The sequence below is a fragment of the Artibeus jamaicensis genome, unplaced genomic scaffold, assembly GCF_021234435.1.
Source record: "Artibeus jamaicensis isolate MK-2021 breed Jamaican fruit bat unplaced genomic scaffold, CSHL_Jam_final contig_554, whole genome shotgun sequence".
Classification (NCBI taxonomy): Eukaryota; Metazoa; Chordata; class Mammalia; order Chiroptera; family Phyllostomidae; genus Artibeus; species Artibeus jamaicensis.
This window is the reverse complement of record NW_026521885.1, coordinates 1,463,500-1,485,019: the sequence shown is the minus strand read 5'-3', so window position 1 is coordinate 1,485,019 and position 21,520 is coordinate 1,463,500. Positions and strand designations below refer to the sequence as shown.

Here is a 21,520-nt window from a genome sequence, read left to right as displayed (position 1 = left end):
TCTACTCTACCTGCCTTCCTACCTTTTTAAATTACAAAGTAAATTTTATTTTCTTTCCTGCTTTGCCTCGTCTCTATTCCCTACTTTTATTATTGTCCCTCCCTATACCCTTGCAAAATCTCTTTTCTTTTAGTTAGTCATCTAATATACATTTTTCCTTACTTATACTAGTCTTAATCTTTTTACTCCTTTATTACTATAGGTGCATTGGCTGTTGATAGTGTAATTGTGGGTGGGGGATAACCTTGTGGGGTTTTGTTGGTTTCCTAGGCTGCTTGGTTTTTGTTCTGGCAGCACCTGTACAACCATATACAAGTCATGGAGAGTGGCTGACTCTCCAAACTATGAATAAGAGACAGGAGGAAATGAAAAATACAATATCTGAAATGAAGAACACAGTAGAAGGAACTAAAAGCAGGTTAGATGAAGCAGAGGACTGACAGCAAGCTGGATGATGAGGTAGAAAAAAATTCCCAAAGAGAACAACAAAATGAAAACGACTTAAAAAGAATGAAAAGGGTTTAAGGGAGCTGCAGGACAACATGAAATGTTATAATATCAATATAACAGAGATGCCGGAAGAACAAGAAGAGGGGTAAGGGATGGAAAATTTTTTGAAAAAATAATGGTGGAAAGTTTTCCAGACCTGATGAAAGAAAAAGTGACACAAATCTAGAAAGCACAGAAGGTCCCAATCAAGATGAACCCAAACAGGCCCAGTCTAAGACACTTCATAATTAAAATTGCAAAATTCAAACAAAGAAAGAGTCTCAAAGGCAGGAAGGAGAAGCAGATACAAGGAAGCTTTGATTAGGCTAGCAGCTGATTTCTCAAAAGGAACAGAAAAAAGCAGAAAGGAATGGCAAGAAATATTTCAAATAATGCAAATCAAACTCCAGCAACCAAGACTACTCTACCTAGCAAGGTTCTCACTTAAAACAGAAGGTGAAATAAGGATTTTCCCAGAAAAAACAAGGCTAAAAGAATATACCTCCACCAAAGCAGCATTGCAAGATATGCCAAAGGTACTGCTTTAAGAAGATGAAGAGAAAGAGTGAGAGAGAGAGAGAGAGAGAGAGAGAGAGAGAGAGAGAGAGAGAGAGAGGAGCACACGTACAAAGGGGGAAAATGGCAATGAATAAGTACCTATCAATAATAACCTTCAATGTAAATGGGTTAAATGCTCTAATCAAAAGAGATAGGGTAGCTGAATGGACAGGAAAACATGACCCACATATATGATGCATATGAGAGACCTACCTCACAACAAAAGATGTGCACAGACTGAAAGTGAAGGGTTAGAGAAATTTTTTTCCAAGATGGACAGGAGAAAAAAACCTAGCATAGCAATACTTGTATCAGACAAAATAGATTTACAAAAAAATGCCATAGAGACAGAGAAGGTCACTTTATAATACTGAAGGAAGGAATTCATTAAGAAGACATACGTGCTCTGGCTAGTGTGGCTCAATGGATTGAATCCTGGCCTGAAAACTGAAAGGTTGCCAGTTGGATTTTTAGTCAGGGCACATGCCTGTGTTGTGGGCCAGGCTCCCAGCTGGGGACATGCAAGAGGCAATTGATTGATGCAGCTCTCACACATCACTGTTTCTCTCCCCCTCTTTTTCTCTCTTTTCCACTCTCTCTGAAATAAATAAATAAAATCTTTTTTAAATGAATTAAAAAGACATAAATATTGTATGCACCACAAAAGAGCACCCAAATATGTAAGAAAAATTGTGGAGGACTTCAAGAGAGACATAGATAGGAACAGACTTATAGAAGGTGATTTTCACACCCCACTGTCAACAATGGACAGATCTTCCAAACAAAGAATCAACAAGGAAATTGTGGCCCTTAACAATACCATATATCAAATGGACTTAGCTCTTGTATACAAAACTTTCACGCAAAGAAAAACAATATACGTTGTTTTGAAATGCACGTGGAACATTGTTAAAGATAGACCACATGATTGGACACAAAACAAACCTCAACAAATTCAAGAAGATTCAAGTCGTGTCAAGCATTTTCTTGGATCACAATGGCTTGAAACTAGAAACCAAGCTACAGGAAAAAAATTGAATACTGTCAAATTCATGGAGACTGAATAACATATTATTAAATAATGAATGGGTTAACAATGAGATCAAAGGATAAATTGAGGCAATTCTGGAAACAAAAAAAATAAGCACACAACAGCCCAAAACCTATGAGGCACAGTGAAGGCAGTCCTCAGAGGGAAGTTCATAGCCATACAGGCATACATAAAAATGATAGAAAAATTAAAAATAAACAACCCAACCCTACAACTCCAAGATGTAGAGTAACAACATCAAACAAAACCCAGAGTGAGTAGAAGGAAGGAAATAATCAAAATAAGAGCAGATTAAATGACATACAAACTAAAAGAACAATTCAAAGGGTCAGTAAATCCAAGAGTCGTTCTTTGAAAAGATAAACAAACCCGCAAGCTTTAAATCAGACTCAGTAAGAAAAGAAGAGAGAGGATCCAAGTAACTAAAATCATAAATGAAAGAAGAAACATTATAACCAATACCACAGAAATACAAAGGATTGTCAGAAATTAACATGAAAAAATATATACCAAAAATTTTGACATCCACAAGGAATGGAAAAATTACTAGAAACATATAATCTTTTTTAAACATTTTATTTTTTAAATTTTTATTTAGTTATTTTTCAAGTACAGTTTTCTGTTTATTTCTCCGATACCAGCCCTCCCTCCCCATGCACCCCTCTAAAGATGAGATCATATGGTATTTGTCTTTCAAAGCCTGGCCTATTTCACTCAGCATAATGCTTTCCAGTTCCATCCATGTTGTTGCAAAAGGTAGTAGCTCCTTCTTTCTCTCTGCAGCATAGAATTCCATTGTGTATGTGTACCACAATTTTTTGATCCATTCATTTACTGATGGGCACCTAGGTTGCTTCCAACTCCTGGCTATTGTAAATTGTGCTGCTATGAACATTGTAGTGCATAGGTTCTTTGATATTGATGTTTTAGGATTCTTAGGATATAATCCCAGCAGTGGAATTGCTGGTTCAAAAGGCAGGTCGATTTTTATTTTTCTGAGAAAATTCCATACTGTTTTCCATAATGGTTGTACCAGTCTGCAATCCCAGCAACAGGGAACTAAGGACCCCTTTTCCCCGCGACCTCTCCAACATTTGTTGTTTATTGCTTTGTTCATGGTAGCCATCCTGACTGGTATAAAGTGGTATCTCATTGTGGTTTTAATTTGCATCTCTCTGATAGCTAATGATATTGAGCATCTCTTCATGTGTCTCTGGATGTTCTGTATGTCCTCCTTGGAGAAGTGTCTGTTCAAGTCTTTTTCCCATTATTTAATTGGGTTGGGTGTCTTCTTAGAGTGGAGTCATATAAGTTCTTTGTATATTTTGGAGATTAAATCTTTGTCTGACGTATCATTGGCAAATATGTTTTCCCATACAGTTGGTGGTGTTGCTAATTTAATACTGTTTTCTTTAGCCATGCAGAAGCTTTTTATTTTGATGAGATCCCATTTTTTTATTCTTTCCTTTATATTCCTTTATCTAGGGGACATATCAGTAAAAAAGTTGCTGCGTGAAATATCTTAGAATTTCTTGCGTATGTTCTCCTCTAGGACTTTAATGGTGTCACGGCTTATATTTAAGTCTTTTATCTTGGAAGCTCTTTATTTGGCCTTCTATCTGGATTGAAAGCCTTGCTGGGTAAAGTAGCCTTGGTTGTAGGCCTCTGTTTCTCGTTACTTGGAATATTTCTTGCCAGTCTCTTCTTGCTTGGAGTGTTTCCTTTGAGAAGTCAGGAGCTAACCTTATTGGCGCTCCCTTGTATGTTTCCTCTTTTTTCTCCCTTGTTGCCTTTAAGATTCTCTCTTGTCTTGGAATTTTGCCAATATAATGATGGTGTATCTTGAAGTGGGCCGCCATGTGTTGCTCTTGATTGGGACTCTCTGTGATTCCTGGATTTGTGTGACTTTTTCTCTCGTCAAATTAGGGAAACTTTCTCTCATTACTCTTTCGAGTACGTTTTCTATCCCTTATTCTTCTTCTTCTCCTTCTGGTATTCCTATTATTTGGATATTGTTACGTTTCATATTGTCTTTCATTTCTCTTAATCCCTCTTCATTCTTTCCGAGCCTCTTTTCATTTTCTTGCTTTCTGTGAGATTCTTTCTACTTTGTCCTCCAGCTCACTAATACGATCATCTGTCTCATCTACCCTATTTTTAATGCCTTCTACTGTGTTTTCAATTTAGAAATTGTATTCTTCATTTTCTCTTGGGCCTTGCTAATAGTTTCCATTTCCTTTTTCATGTTGATATAGTTTGCGGTGAGATTGTTATAGCTCCCCTGTAGTTTCTGGTAGCTCATTGGGAGCTCTTTGAACTTCCTGATAACCTGTGATTTGAATTCAGTATCTGATAGTTGACTTGCCTCTATTTCATCTAACATTCTTTCTGAGGGTTCCTCCTTTCCTTTCATTTGGGGATTGTTTCTTTCCCTTCCCATTGTTTGAAACTCTTCTTGTTAGTCTCAGCTTCTAAAATTGATCTGTTCTGATGCCCTGGGTTTATATTGTGAACTTCTGTGGTGGAATGCCTGTGAATTTCAGTGGTGTAGTCTCTTTCAGTCATCCTGTCTTTCTGTGCTTCCACCTACTCAAATATGCAGCAAGTTTTGGCTTCTCTCCTACATCAAAGTGCAATTTGTCTTTCTGACTCTACTATTGGGAGGCCTCTTCTATGTGTCCAGCTCTGGTTTTTTCATATTTTCAAGTTGATTGTTAGTCTTGTGGGTAAAAGTAAGAAAAGACCAGGAAAGAAATAAAAGGAAGGAAAAAAAGAGTAGGGGAATGGAAGAAAAAGCAGTAAGTTTAGAAAGAAAAGAAGAAGCAATAAAACAGAAAATCTGACAAAAGAGGACAAAAGTATCGAAAAATGAAACAGTAATAAAATTTAAAAGAAATAACAGATTACTTTAAAAAAGCAAAAAGATAAAGAAAAGAAATGGAAAAAGAAAGAAAAGTAAAAAAAATAATAAAAATAAAATAAAGAGAAAAAAACAAAACAACAACAAAAAAAGGAAACATCACTTGTAGGTTTCAAACTAGCTGAACCAGTTTTTCTGGCTGCAGTTGGCTGAGGGTCGATTGTTGTGATTTTTCTGCCAGCCCTCACTCAGGAGTCAGACACTTGGCACCCCTCCCCATCTCCCAACAATGGGGAACTAGGACTTCCTCACAGCGCTCCCCTCCCAGGGGTTACGGCCATGGGCTGGTGTGCAGAGCTTGGGGGTGCCTGCGCCAGCCTAGTTGCCTGGTTCCCTCGGGATTGAGCACAGACCTGCCCCCGTTCTGTGGGGAAGCTCTAGGCCCTCTGCCCAATCTGGGGTTTGCTGCCAAGCTGGGTGTGGAGCAGACCAGGCTGTTGTGTCTATTGGATTCAGAGCCCCAGGCTGCACCTCTCAGTTCTCCTGAGCTGGCAACCACAGTGTCCTCGGTTGGGGCCCTTTGTCCTCAGTACACTCTCCGCAAACTCTATCAAACAAGTCTCTCCTGGCACCCCACCTTGCTTGGCCAGAAAGGGAGGGGGTTGAGGGTCTCAGCTCTTTCCCCAGGACCCCTCAGCACCCAGGGCTTCCAGATAGTCCGAGGGGGGTGTACTGGAAGCTGGGAGCCTATCTGAGGACTGGGCCCTGACCTAGAAACTCTGTGCAGACGTCATGGCACGATGTGTGGTATGTACTTGTCCCCAGAACTGTGTGTGGGCTGAAATCCCTTTTGCTCCTGTGTTTGTCTGGGTGCCCTCTACAACCTCGGCTGAAAAATCCTAAGGATGGAGCTGTCACAGGCGCTGATCACTGTCCCAGGCGCTGTCAGGCACTCACCCAGACATACTGCACGCCAGGCGCTGGACCCCCGAACTGTGGGCAGGCTGAAATCCTCTCTGCTCCCCTCTGGTTGGGCCACTTGGCAGGTCCCGGCGAAAAAATCTTAGGGAGGGAGCCTTGAGGGCACTGAACTTTGGTCCAGGCACTGTCAGGCGCTCGCTGCTGGGCGCTGGTCCCCCAACCATGCAACCCTGGAGATCCCTGCTGTTCCTCTTTGTTCTTTCCCGAGACTACTGTACCACTGCTGTCTCCCTACCGTCTGGTTCCTCCGTGACCATCAAGGTTTCTGGTCCCTTATTTTCATATATGCTTGGCAACAGCTGGCTTGCTGGCTTCTCCTCCTCCGATTGGACAGGTTTCTCTCCCTTTTGGACTAGGAACTGCTATCTGCTCTGTCATACTCCATCGCCATCTTGAAAGCCTCCTCAGAATCAATTTTGAATAAGAGGGTGAGAAGAGTTTTGAGTAAAGTTTTCTTTCTTCTTCATGATAGTAGTTTAAGGATGTACAATTCCAGTTGGGAATACCACAGAGGCAGCAGAGGGTCCTTTGTTTTCAAGGCTGAATCACAAAATACCATAGCCATCTAAAGGATAAAGTCTCTAGACCACAGAATGCATATTGGTGGTTTGCAGATGTGATTTACTTGATATATGCAGTGTCTGTAACCTTTAAAATTATTTGCCAATATTTAAAATTTGGGAAATGCTATAAAAAATTCCAGATTTGTTTATTTATTGTGTTTATTATTTATGTATTTACTAAAACTAAAAGTTCAATAGGTGTATGAATACATGCAGTGAGTGTGCTACAGGGAAATGCAATGATGCATTAAGCAACAAACCTTCCATGAATCAAAATATTACACTTATTAAAATTTTTATTAATCACAGCAGAAATTTTATGGTAAACTATAAATATTTCTGTCAGTGTATTGAAGAAATGACTGAAACCAAATGGGGCATATTACATGGAAAAATTAGATTGCATGTGTTATTTTATTTTGTAGGTTGTGAGAACACAAATATAAAAATACCATAGAGTTTTTATTATATATAATATATATAATGATATATAAATAATATATATGTTATGATTTTAATGAGAATTTTTATGTGAATGAAGACTGTTTGGCATATTTCCCATTGCAAGCACATCAGGAAATGGTTTATTTTGATATATTAAAAAATCCAAAGAAGTGTAATATAAACTAATTGTAATATAAACAATTAGTATATGTGAGTAAGGGTTAATGTCAGATGTTATGAAATATATATCCAAGTTGCAAGGTTTTGGAGGGACACAGAGTTTATATTTGTTCATTGGTAAATTCACTAGGAATTATTCACTTTGTGGTAAAATGTTTAGATAGAGCATATTATGGATATAACAAATGCCACCATGAAGTGGAAATCCTCCACTGACATTAACAACAGCCCAAAACAGATGAAATGGGTAAATAGTATACTAGTCAACTTCCCTTTATGAACCTAGGTGCCAGAGTTAGGGCCAGATGCTCATCTAAAGTATAAAACCCACAGTGCAAAGAGTCAATCCATGTCTGGAAAGAAAAGAAGTCTCTCTTTTCCTTTCAGATAGATACTAAAATTGAACAGCTTCATCCTTCATCCACAATTCATTCCCCTTACCCACACACATATTAAAACTAACCTGATATTGGAATGTTTAAAGATGTCCTGGAGGTTCCTAAGCCGCTCCTCGCTTTTTTTTTTTTTTTTTTTGAATTTTTGTTTCTTTATTCGGTTCTAGTTGAATGTTTCTTTCTTTTTTCTGGTCCACTCCATTGATTTGAGTCCCAGTTTCCTTCCCATCGTTTTTGGTTCCCTGTGTATGTCCCTTCATTTCATCATCCGAATTATAGGGGTACCAGAGGGGAAGAGGAAGAGCAACAAGTGGAAAACTTATTTGAACAAATCAGAAAGGAGAACTCCCCCAATCTGTCAAAGAAAATAGACTTCCAGGAAGTCCAGGATGCTCAGAGAGTCCCAAAGAATTTGGACCCAAGGAAGAATAACCAAGGCACATCATAATTACATTAGCCAAGATAAAAATAAAGGAGAGAATTCTAGAAGCAGCAAGAGCTAAGAAGACAGTAACCTACAAAGGAGTTCCTATCAGACTGTCAGCTGATTTCTCAAAAGAGATGTTACAGGCATGAAGGGGCTGGAAAGAAGTATTCTAAGTCATAAAAGACAAGGACCTACATCCAAGATTGCTCTATCCAGCAAAGGTTTCATTTAGAATGGAAGGACAGATAAAGTGCTTCTCAGATAAGGTCAAATTCAAGGAGTTCATCATCACCAAGCCCTTATTATATGAAATGTTAAGGGGATTTATCTAAGAAAAAGAAGATAAAAAGATGAACAGTGAAAGGACAGCAAGCTCACAGTTATTAACAACCACACCTAAAACAAAAGCAAACTCAGCAGGCAACTAGATCAGGAGTGGAACCATAGAAATGGAGATCACAAGGAGGGTTAACCACAAGGGAGTGGAAGGAGGAGAGGGGAGGAAGGTACAGAGAATAAGTAGCATAGGTGGCAGGCAGAAAATAGACAGGGGGAGGACAAGAATAGTATGGGAAATGTAAAATCTAAAGAACTTAAGACACACGGACATGAACTAAAAGAGGGAATGTGGGTGGGAGGGGGTGTGCAGGGTGGAGGGAAATGAAGTGGGGGAAGGGGACAACTGTAATAACATAATCAATAAAATATAGTTAAAAAAAACTAACCTGTATTAAATTCTGTGCTTGATATTGGAATTCTTAATGCAAGACCCGACATTAACAGCCTGGTGCAGAAAAAAAATGGTGGCAGGTTTACGTTTTGCAAATCAGAGTGGTAATATGTTTTAAAAGAAAATAATAATTATAAATTATTGCTACTTCAATTTCAAAATTTTAATTTTTTTAACTTAAATTATTCCTAGTATGGGAAAAGAAAAATATTTTTTATCTCATATGGTTATCCTATAATTAATTAAAGAAAAATTATTACACTTCTGACAGTTAATTTTTCAATACAACTAGCTGATTTACTCACTTAAGGTATTTCTCTAGTTTCTGTAGGCATTTAAATTTGTGATAACTACATTAGATAATATTTTATCCATCCCTCCCCTTGTCTACTCTCTACACTCCAAGAGGAGAAGTTTAATAATTTATTGACAGTCCAAAAGACTATGAGTCATTGATAGAAGAGACCACTTTTGGTTCCTTTCTGTGATAATCTGTAGTAGTTATACAATGATTGTTTATTAGATGGATGGATAAATGTACTTCAGTTGAAGAGAGAGTACCTTCCCAAAACTCTTTTGGAATGGGAATTGTATTTCAATCTCATGCATGTTTACTATTAAGGATAATCATTTTTCTTTCCCTTCAACTTATCCTTCTTGACCCTTTTCTGCCTTAGATGCATATACAACAGCTGAAGTGGTTTATTCCTGGACTCTTGGGAAGAACAAATCTGTGGAAGTAGCACAGGATGGTTCTCGCCTAAATCAGTATGACTTGCTGGGCCATGTTGTTGGGACAGAGATCATCCGCTCTAGTACAGGTATTTATTTTATTTAACAAGAATTTTTGTAACCTGTACCACATACCAGTCACTATTCTAAGTGTTTATAATAATTTATGTAATCCTCAAAATAGATTTATAAAGAAACTGAGGCATAGAGATATTCAGTAGTGTATCCCATGGCAAAGCTATGTAAGTGTCAAAGCTAAGGTATGAATCTGTGCAGATTGGCTCCCAAATCCATGCTTTCAAACACCATGCTCTGCTCTCTCTTGGGGAGTGGATTAAAAGGTCAAAGAAATTAGGACTGAACTGTAGCAGGAGAGAAGGCACATGGAATGGATCCTAAAGTTTTCATAAATACACTTGCTTGACTCCACCAATGCTGAGGTGGCAAGTTATTAACACCAAGAGAATCCAAGTACACATCCAGGAGGTCAAGGGATGAGCCATGAATTCTTTTATTTTTTAAATATTTTATTTATTTAATTTTAGATAAAGGGGAAGGGAGGGAGAATGAGTGGGAAAAAAGTATTAATGTGTGAGAGAAACATCAATCAGCTGCTTCTCACACATGCCCCACAGGGAATGAAGTTGCCACCCAGGTATGTGCCCAGCCAAGAATTGAACTGGCAACCTTTGACTTTGGGCAGGATGGTGCCCAACCAACTGAGTCCACTGGTGAGGACTGTAATTATTTTCTTAAATAAACCACCAGTGTCAGAAACAAGTCTGTCTGGCAAAGTTTGCCAGGTCCAATCAATGGCTCATCCTTGGATATTGATTAATAGAACATAGGAACACATTCTGTAGCCCTAAATTCCTATTTAGAAACTGGATATCTATTTAGAAACTGAAAAGATTCAGGGGACTAAGGAAGAAGAAATCCTCATTCCTGACTAACCTTAGGGTGTTTGGAAAAATGAAGTATATCTTGGGGCCCACATATTCTACGATATTTTTTGCCATGGAGGGATAAGAACTTTCAACACTTGTCTCCATGTAAGATCTCTGAATCCACAATTATAAATGAATTAGGGTATTCTTGTCCTTTTATTTCATTATAGACACTGCTGTTCTCTCTCCTTGTGATGTTACAATATGTCATTTTGTCTATGTCATGTTCTCCTACCCCTGGACCAGAAGAGGTTATCTAAAAACATCAGTATTTGAAGTGGATTTAAAGGACAACAGGATTTAGAGATTTGGTATTTGGTATGGGGAAAGGCTATACTTGAGAAAGGTAATACAACAGTGTCAAAAAGCTAGAGGTACCTGAGTGCATGACCTGGTGGAAAAGCTGGAGAAGATAGAAAGTCTGGGGCCTCAGGTATGTGGGCTGCCCTCCTCAGAGTGGATTCCGGGGTCCCATGTGTGGAGTCAGTAGTGGCTGGACCAGGCTGAGTGGCCAGACAGACACTGTGTATATGGCTGGTCTGAGTCCAATGTCCCCTCCTTCCAGCCAGTGCAAGTCAGCCACTGAGGCCAAGTGTCCAATTTTGTAGGAAGTGTACAGATGCCAGTGTGGGTGTGCTTTGGCCACCTGCACCCTGGCATTTTGCTCCAAGAAGTATTCCAAGCCATGGAGCACAGGGTCAGCAGGGCTATCATGTGGCTGAGGCTCAGATTCTGGCCTCATCTTCCACCCTCTATAAGTGTTGGAAATGTGGCCTGGGGCCAGCTGCCCAACCTCTCTGGGCTCCTTTGCTCATGGTGAAGCAGGGATGACAGTACACTTACTACCTGCTATTTGGTGACCTGCTGCTGGGCTTGCACATCCTGATCACTGGACTGGGCACCTACCTTGTTAGCATGCTCAAGACTCACATCTTGGGGCCCCATGGAAAGAAAGGTAGGGCCAACACCCCCATCCTGGTACTCAGGTCTTCTTGCACCTTCACTGCCAATATCCAGGCTCAGAGCACTCCCTTCCCCAGTCTCCTTCTCCCTGGGAACAGTGCTACATAGCCTGGGTGTGGGGCAGGGAGGGAGGTGAGGTGAGAAAGTTGGGCTGGGGAGAGGCCTGAGGATGGGGAGTTGTCTTCAGCACCTGCAAAATGCATTCCTTCTGTATTACTGTGCCCCTTGCCTTTGTAAGGGAAGCTAGCTTCCTGCTCCCTGGGGTGTTTCTGCATTGTGCTGCTGGGGCAGCTGCTGCTGTGACCTCCTGACTGAGATCAGGACGAGGTCAGACACTAAACATACCATCTGGTCTCTCCGCGCACTGAGCTTGTGAGCAGAGGACCCAGGCTCCTGGAAGAGGCCATGTGTGCCAGAGGCAAGGTTCTGCACAGTGTGGCATAGCACAGGAGGCTTCAAGATGCCCAGGACATTGTCCTCCCCTCACCCTACCCACCCCTGGGACGTCCACCTGTCCAGAGGGAGATAATTCCCAGGGCCATTGTAGCTGCATGCATGTACTCTCCTTACATCCAGTCCCTCCTTGGCATTTCTCATGTAGTATCAGTTTAGCTATCCAAGTAGACCCAGCTCCCCCTTCAGTTGCTTAAATGACTGTTTGTTTAGTCTTAATCATACAGGTAATATACATTCATGAAAATTAGAAATATGGAGAAGCAAAAAAATAAAAATAAAAATATTATTTAATTTTACCATCTGGAAAAATGGTGGCATCTTCTTAGAAGATTTTGGTACATTAAGTGATTATTGGACTTCTTGGTGTATAACCCTTAAGAATGTTCCCCTTGTAATTTTTACATAATTTGGACCATATTATTAATACTGTTTTATGCTATTTTTATTTAATTTTATATTGTTAGCATTTTTCTTATCAATAAATATACACATAAGTTAATAATATTTTAATTGAGATATAATTGAAATAGCATTATATTAGTTTCAGTTATACAACATGGTGATTGGATATTTGTATACATTGCCAAATGATTGCCATAGTAAGTCTAGTTAATATCCATCAGCATATATAGTTGTAAATTGTTCTTTCTTGTAATGATAACTTTTAGGATCTACACTTTTAGCAACTTTGAAATAAGCAATATAGCATTATTAACTACAGTTATCATGCTGTACATTACCCCAGGATTTATTTATTTTATAACTGGCAGTTTGTACCTTTAGACCTCCTTCATCCATTTCACCCACTTCCTCCCTCTACCCCCAAACACTCCTATCTCTGAAAATCACCAGTCTCTTCTTTGTATCGATGAGCTTGTGTTTGTATGTGTGTATGTTTTGTATTAGATTCCTCATATAAGTGAGATTATATAATATTAGTCTTCCTCTGTATGACTTATTTTACTTAGTATAATGATCTCGAGGTCCATCATGTAATCATAAATGACATTATTTCCTTGTCTTTATGGCTGAATAACATTCCATTGTATATATGTGCCACATCTTCTTTATCCATTCATCTATCCATAGACACTTAGGTTGCTTCCATACCTTGGCTATTGTAAATGATGTTTCAGCATGTATGGGAGTGCATATATCTTTTTGAGTTAGTGTTTTTTGTTTTCTTTTGATACATACCCAGAAGTAGAATTGCTGCATAATATGGTTGTTCTATTTTTAATTCTGGGGGGTAACTCCTATATCATTTTACATAGTGGCTGCACCAATTTATATTCCCACCAACAATGCAGAAAAGTTCCCTTTTCCCCACATCCTCACCAATACTTGTTGTTTCTTGTTAGTTATAAATAGTAATATTTTAAAGTTAAGAGTATATATACATTAGTTACTACCTATTTTAGTTACTTTAAATTTAAAAAGAAAAGTATCCTTCAAGGCCACAGCATTCTTGACAATGATGTGATAAATGTTGGTATCACTGGGAAGTAATAGTATTGTGAAACTCAATAAAATATCTCCATTTTTAATGACCTCATATATGTGAATCAACCCATTTAGTCAATTGTTTACTATTATTTTCTGTGTTTTAATGTTAAATCAACACCATGTAGACATTTTCCATATAATATTTTGTTCCTGTGTAACTATCTGCCTAAGATAGAGACAGAATTATCAAGATTGTTATTGCAGAAAGTAGCCACATTTACAAAATTTTAGTACATATTGACAATTTGTCATTCTAAAATGTTAAACAATTCATGTTGCCATTATCAGTATATAAGCATGCCATTTCCCTTCACTGTTGGCAATGTATGTGTGTGTCACTGGTTGACTTATGTCCCCTCATATGTTTAAGTTCTGATCCTTACTACCTCAAAATGTGACTTTATTTGAAAATAGGGTCATTGCAGATATAATTAGATTATATCTCAAATTATTTAAAAAACATGATACAATGTACATCAGTAAAAGGTAATTTAATACATTAAAATGTTTTTGCACAATTCAGTACTCTGTAAGATGTACCAAGGAGGTTCTTTATGTTACTGTTTATTGGAAATATCTGCAAGATATATTGTTGAATGACAAGATATATTGTTGAATGCACAGAACACTGAAGAGTAGAGGGATATATGTCCATATAGGGATAATATTTCTAGAAATTTATACAAGAAACTATTAATTGTAGTTAAAGGAAGAAGAAATGAGGTGAGTGCTTTAGGGCAGCTATGAGAGGGGGACTTTGCTGTATACAATTTGATAGTTTTTGATTTAGATTCCATACAAGTATTATTATATTACTTATATATATATTATTTTTATGTCATTATAAATTATGGATATTCCTTTCTGAATTCTGAATATGCTACTCTATGTACATAATTGTGTGCATCATATTAATGGGAAGCTGGGCCAGGGACAGACCTATAATTCATGGAAGTTCTATTTTGTATGAGTAGCTTTCTCAAATGCTTCAAATCTCAGTATGAAATAATTCTAAGAGGGCTCCTGCTCTTTGCTTCAGATTCAAACATGTTAAATAAACTAATAAAATGTTTCCAAATATGTGGCTAGTTCACATTATTCCCTATTTCAGCACTGATTACATTTTCCTTCATTTGAAAATTATTGCATTAATTTTCTAAGAGGAGAATTTGGATGTATGATCTTATTCTTCCATCTTTCCTAGAAATTTGACCGTTTGTTAGAAAAAGTATATTACTGTCATTGTATATATTACTTATTTAGACAGGTAGCCTAGGTAAATAAACACAAAGCAGAAAATAAGAGAGTGAAAGAAATAAACAAGTCAGAGAGATGAGGATAAAAAGACTACAGAAGGTAAAAAGTTCAAAGAACACAGATAGTTGGAAGAATACCAAACATGAATTTAAGAAAATATATCCACTTACTTAGTATGAGTTAATTTGTCAAGCTCTTAAAGAAACCTCTTGTGTCTTTCACAGCCTTAGAAACTAGTTAAATTTTTATGTACTTATTTATTTATTTATTTTTAATTTTTTAAATTTTAGTTATTTATTTTTTTAAATTTTTTTATTGATTATGCTGTTACAGTTGTTCTATTTCCCCCTTCATTCCCCTCCACCCTACCCCCATCCCCACCATTACCCCCCCTTTAGTTTATGACCATGTGTCTCAATTCCTTTAGATTCTATATTTCCCATGCTATTCTTGCCCCCCCATCTATTTTCTATCTACTGTCTATGCTACTTATTTTCTGTACCTTCTCTCCCCTTCTCCTCCTACTCCCCTGTTGCTAACCCTCCTTGAGATCTTCATTTCTATGTTTCCACTCCTGATCTAGCTGTCCTTTTAGTTTGCTTTTGTTTTAGGTGTGGTTCTTAATAACTGTGAGTTTGTTGTCCTTTCACTGTTCATGTTTCTTTAACTTATTTTTCTTAGATGAATCCCTTTAACATTTCATATAATAAGGGCTTGGTGATGATGAACTCCTTGAATTTGATCTTATCTGAGAAGCACCTTATCTGTCCTTCCATTCTAAATGAAAGTTTTGCTGGATAGAGCAATCTTGGTTGTAGGTCTTTGGAGTTCATGACTGGGAATACCTCTTTCCAGCCCCTTCTTGCCTGTAAGGTCTCTTTTGAGAAATCAGCTGACAGTCTGATGGGGACTCCTTTGTAGGTGACTGTCCCCTTATCTCTTGCTGCTTCTAGAATTATCTCCTTCATTTTAATCTTGGCTAATGTAATGATGATGTGCCTTGGTGTGTTTCTTCTTGGGTCCACCTTCTTTGGGACTCTCTGAGCTTCCTGGATTTCCTGGAAGTCTATTTCCTTTGCCAGATTGGGGAAATTCTCCTTTATTATTTGTTCAAATAAGTTTTCCACTGGTGGCTGTTCCTTTCCCCCTTCTGGTACCCCTATAATTAGGATGTTGGAGCATTTAAAGATGTCCTGGAGGTTCCTAAGACTCTCCTCATTTCTTTGAATTCTTGCTTCTTCACTCTTTTCTGTTTGGCCATTATTTGCTTTCTTCTGGTCCACTCCATTGATTTGAGTCCCAGTTTCCTTTTCATTGCTATTGGTGTCCTGTGCAATTCCATTCATTTCAATTAGTTTTGCCTTCATATATTTGTCTAATTTGTGGCTATAATCAACCAGTTCTGTGAGGATCCTGATGACCAGTGTTTTAAACTGTGCGTCTGAGAGTTTTGCTATTTCTTCATCGCTTAGATCTATAGGCTCTGGGGCTTTGAGATCTTGCGTCATTTTTGGTCTGTTCTGACCCTTTAAGTGTGAGAAGCGGTGCCTTGGACTCCCAGGTCGCTGGGTTGTGACGCTGTATGTGGGGGCGTGGTCAGAGCAGGGAAAAGGCGACCCCCTCTGCTGTTTCTCACAGCTGGGTGAGGATTAGCATCTTAGGTGGTTCACCTGGGCCGGGCCACTCAGAGTCGCTGGATTATGACGCTGTATGTGGAGGTGGGGTCAAAGCGGGGAAATGGTGGCGCCCTCCACTGCCGCTTGCCGCGAGGACCCGCCGGGCCCCGGTCCAACCGCCCACTCCCTTGCCTGTCCGCCCGCGCACAAATGCGTGACCACAGTCAACACGCAGCACTGCTCCCCCGCTGTCTCCCCCGCAGTTGCTTGCCTAGTGGCTCGCTAGGTCGCTCACTAGGTCCAACCCTGTGCCAGGATTCCGCGCGTCTGGATTCCGGGCCTGAGTCCGGCTGACGGAAACCTCCTGTGCAAGCCTGCTTCACCAGCCGCTGGTTTCGCACCTTACCGGTCAGGCTGAAGGATTTGTTGTTAACGGACTTTCGAAAAGTTCAATTTTCCGTGTTCTGGCTGTTTTTTCTATTGCTAATATTTAGTTGTCTCTAAACTTGGTTGTGTGAGAAGGCACGGCACATCCACCTATACCTCCATCTTAGCGGAAGTTCTCTCTTCTTTTCTTGATGAGCCTACTTAAAGGCTTGTCTATTTTGTTTATCTTCTCAAAAAAACAACTCCTGGATTCATTGATCCTTAGAATTGTGCTTTTAGTTTCTATGTCGTTTAATTCTGCTCTAATCCTGGTTATTTTCTTCCTTCTTCTTGCTTTGGGCTTTCTTTGTTGTCGTTCCTCGAGTTCTTGCAGGCATAGGGTTAGGTTGTTTGTTTGAAATGTTTCTGTCTTCTTTAGGTAGGCCTGTATTGCTATAAACTTCCCTCTCAGGACTGCCTTCGCTGTGTCCCATAAGTTTTGGGTTGTTGCGAGATCGTTTTCATTTGTTTCCAGAAACGTTTTGATTTCTTCCCTAATTTCATTCTTGACCCATTTGTTGTTTAATAGCATACCATTCAGTCTCCATGGTTTTGGGTGCTTTGGGTTTTTTTCTTTGGGGTTGGTTTCCAGTTTCAGTCCCTTGTGGTCAGAGAATATGCTTGGTATGATTTCAATTTTCTTGAATTTGTTGAGGCTCGTTTTGTGTCCTATCATGTGGTCTATCTTCGAAAATGTTCCATGTGCATTTGAAAAGAATGTGTATTTAGCTTCTTTGGAATGAAGGGCTCTGTATATATCAGTTAAGTCCATTTCATCTAGGGTGTTGTTTAATGCCACTATCTCTTTGTTGATAATTTGTTTGAAAGATCTGTCCATTTTTGATAGTGGGGTGTTAAAATCTCCTAGTATAATTGTGTTGCTGTCAATATCTTTCTTGAAGTCCTCTAAGATTTTCTTGATATATTTGGGTGCCCCTATGTTTGGTGCATATATGTTTACCATGTTAATGTCTTCTTGGTGGATTCTTCCCTTGAGTATAATGAAGTGACCTTCTGGGTCTCTCTTTATGGCCCTTTTTTTGAAGTCTATTTTTTCCGATATGAGAATTGCTACCCCAGCTTTTTTTTCTTGTCCATTTGCTTGGAAAACTTGTTTCCAGCCTTTCACTTTTAGTCTGTGATGGTCTTTTGTCCTGAGGTGGGTCTCTTGTAGGCAGCATATGTTTGGGTCATGCTTTCTTATCCATTGAGCTATTCTGTGTGTTTTGATTGGAGCATTTAATCCATTTACATTTAAGGTTATTATAGATAGGTACTTATTCATTGCCATTTTTGTACCTGTGTTCCTCTCTGTCTCCCTCTTATCCTTCCTTCCCTTAAAGCAGTCCTTTTAGTATTTCTTGTAGAGCTGCTTTGGTGGAGAATTTTGAATGTATTTACATTGTATTCTCAAATATATCACACTTAACACAGATGGGCCATAGTAGAACGTAGTGTAAAGGCAGGAGAAAATTTCTCAAACTACTAAAAGGCTCATCCTTCATACTAAGACACACAGAGAGAGGCAGCAATAGAGGCAATAAGAGGAGAAATAAATATGATGATCCCCTTTATGAAAATATGTATAGTTATTTAAAGCATAATTTGATAAGCTGTTCTGTATTTCTGATCCATAGATAATAATTAGTGAATACATATACATTATATGTTTTATATTGTACCCTTGATATTTGTACCTTTGATATTGCATGTTTTATATTGTACTCTTTATATTTCATACATAACACAGATGGCATTTAGTAATCTTAATAAGCTGATACACAGAGGAAGTTGGAAAAAATCTTATCTGATCAAAGCTTCAGTTCTTACTTGGCAGAGAAGATGCAATGAGATACAAAATATCAGAGTTGTATTTAACAAAATCTATTCAGTTAATGGATGCAATGAATTTATTTGCTAAGCTTTCTTAAGATATACTTTTAATTTCCCCCACAGAAATTATCTAGGCTATGAATATGTATGGATGTGCTAGAGTAGCTTTCCATTATCCCTTTGTCTATTCCACAGTGGACTCAGTCTGCAGTACCAGGTCACAAATGGGAAATCTTCCTGAGTAAAAGGCTTGTTATCACTAAAGAAAATTCTTTTTCTCTCTGCCCCACCTCCAACTTTATTAAGGTATAAGTGAAAAATAAAGCTGTATACATTTAAGGTTTACAGTGTGATTATAAATGTAAATATAAATATAAATATAAAATCACAACAATCCAGTATCCATCACCTCACAACTATCTCTTGTGTGCATGGGTGATGAGAACACTTAAGTTCTACTCTCAGAAAATTTTAAGTATGTAATACAGTACTATTAACCTTAGTCATCATGCTATACATTAGATTTCTAACATTTATTGATTTTAAAGCTGAAAGTTTGTACTTTTTTGTCAATATCTCCTCACTTTCCCTACCTCTTAGCCCCTGGAAATCACTACACTCCCCTCCACTCTGTAAACCCCCTTCCACCCACATTCCCCAACTTTATTTCATGTCCATGGATCCTACATATGAGTTCTTTGAATTCTATAATTCCTATACTATTCTTACCCTTCTTTTGTCTATTTTCTACCTACCATCTATGCTACCTATTCTCTATGCCTTTCCCCCCTCTCTTCCTCTCCCCTGTTGATAACCTTCCATGTGGTCTCCATTTCTGTGAGTCTGTTCCTGTTCTAGTTGTTTCCTTGGGTTCCCTTCGTTTTTATTTTCGTTATGGTTGTTAATACTGAGTTTCCTGTCATTTCACTATTCATATTTTTATTTACTTTTTCTTAGATAAAACCCTTTATCATTTCATATAATAAGGGCTTGGTGATGATGAACTCCTTTAATTTGACCTTATCCAAGAAGCATGTTATCTACCCTTCCATTTTAAATAAAAGCTTTGCTGGATAGAGCAATCTTGGATGCAGATCCTTGCCTTTCATGACTTTGAATACTTCTTTCTAGCTCCTTCTTGCCTGTAAGATCTCTTTTGAGAAATCAGCTGTCAGTCTTATGGGAACTCCTTTGTAGGTAACTGTCTCCTATTCTCTTGCTGCTTCTAAAAGTCCCTCCTTGTGTTTGTTTAATCGTGGGTAATATAATTATGAAGTGCCTTGGTGTTTTGCTCCTTAAATCCAACTCTCTGAGCTTCCTGGACTTTCTGTAAGTCTATTTCCTTTGCCAGATTGGGGAAGTTCTCCTTCATTGTTTCTTTTTATTATTAATTTTTATTTTATTGATTATGCCATTACAGTTGTTCTATTCCCCCCTTCATTCCCCTCCACCCTGCACCCCCCACCCCTACCATTCCCCCCTTTAGTTTACGACCATGTGTCTCAAGTTCTTTGGATTCTATATTTCCCATACTATTCTTGCCCTCCCCCTATCTATTTTCTACCTACCATCTATGCTACTTATTTTCTGTACGTTCTCTCCCTTCTCCTCCTACTCCCCTGTTGCGAACCATCCATGAGATCTTCATTTCTATGGTTCTGCTCCTGATCTAGCTTTCCTTTTAGCTTGCTTTTGTTTTAGATGTTGTTGTTAATAACTGTGTGTTTGCTGTCCTTTCACTGTTCATGTTTCTTTAACTTCTTTTTTTTTAGATAAGTCCCTTTAACATTTCATATAATAAGGGCTTGGTGATGATGAACTCCTTGAATTTGAACTTATCTGAGAAGCACTTTATCTGCTCTTCCATTCTAAATGAAAGTTTTGCTGGATAGAGCAATCTTGGTTGTAGGTCTTTGGATTTCATGACTTGGAATAGCTCTTTCCAGCCCCTTCTTGCCTATAAGGTCTCTTTTGAGAAATCCACTGACAGTCTGATGGGAACTACTTTGTAGGTGACTGTCCCCTTATCTCTTGCTGCTTCTAGGATTCTCTCTTTCATTTTAATCTTGGCTAATGTATTGATGATGTGTCTTGGTGTGTTCCTTCTTGGGTCCAAATTCTTTGGGACTCTCACAGCTTCCTGGATTTCCTGGAAGTCTATTTCCTTTGCCAGATTGGGGAAATTCTCCTTTATTATTTGTTCAAATAAGTTTTCCACTGGTGGCTGTTCCTTTCCCCCTTCTGGTACCCCTATAATTCGGATGTTGGAGCGTTTAAAGATGTCCTGGAGGTTCCTAAGTCTCTCCTCATTTTTTTGAATTCTTGTTTCTTCATTCTTTTCGGGTTGGTCATTTTTATCCTCCTTCTCGTCCACTCCATTGATTTGAGTCCCAGTTTCCTTTCCATTACTATTGGTTTCCTGTGCCTTGCCATTCAATTCAATTAGTTTAGCCTTCATATGTTCCTCTAATTTGTGACTAAAATCAACCAGTTCTGTGAGCATCCTGATCACCAGTATTTTGAACTGTGCATCTGAAAGTTTTGCTATTTCTTCATCACTTAGATTTATGGGCTCTGGGGTTTTGAGAACTTCTTGAGCCATTTTTGGTCTGTTCGCACCCATTAAGTATGAGGAGCAGAGCTTTAGGGGCGGGGCAGGGCCTCCTGGTCGGGGTCGCTGGGTTGTGAGGCTGTATGTGGGGGCAGGGTCAGAGCCAGGAAATGGCGGCCGTCTCCGCTGCCTCTCGTAGCTGGGACCTGCTTAGGCCCATGTCAGAGCCCACTCCCTCGCTGGTCTATCTGCGCAGGAATGCGCCAGCACAGTCAACCCACTGCCCTTCACTTTTGCCGGATCCTGCAGTTGCTCACTGGGTCACGCTCACTAGGTCGCTCACTGGGTCGGCCCTTTGCAACCCCATGCCTGGGATCCACAGGCCTGAGTCCGTCTGACCGGATTTTCCAGTGCAACCCCGCTCTGCCAGCTGCTGGTTTCGCCCCTCTTACTGGTCAGGCTGAAGAATTCATTGTTATCAGACTTCCGAAAAGTTCAATTTTTTGTGTTCTGGCTGTGTTTTCTGTTGCTAATATTCTGTTGTCTCTAAACTTG

At 38.9% G+C, this 21,520-nt stretch overlaps 1 protein-coding gene across 1 annotated transcript in view; it reads left to right on the top strand.

The window, feature by feature from the left end:
- Positions 1–21,520, top strand: part of GABRA3 (gamma-aminobutyric acid type A receptor subunit alpha3) — a 361,284-nt gene that overhangs the window by 290,443 nt on the left and 49,321 nt on the right. The window contains exon 9 of the mRNA XM_037133321.2: positions 9,356–9,499. Coding sequence (XP_036989216.1) covers positions 9,356–9,499 — 144 coding nt within the window. The remainder of the gene's footprint in view (positions 1–9,355; positions 9,500–21,520) is intronic.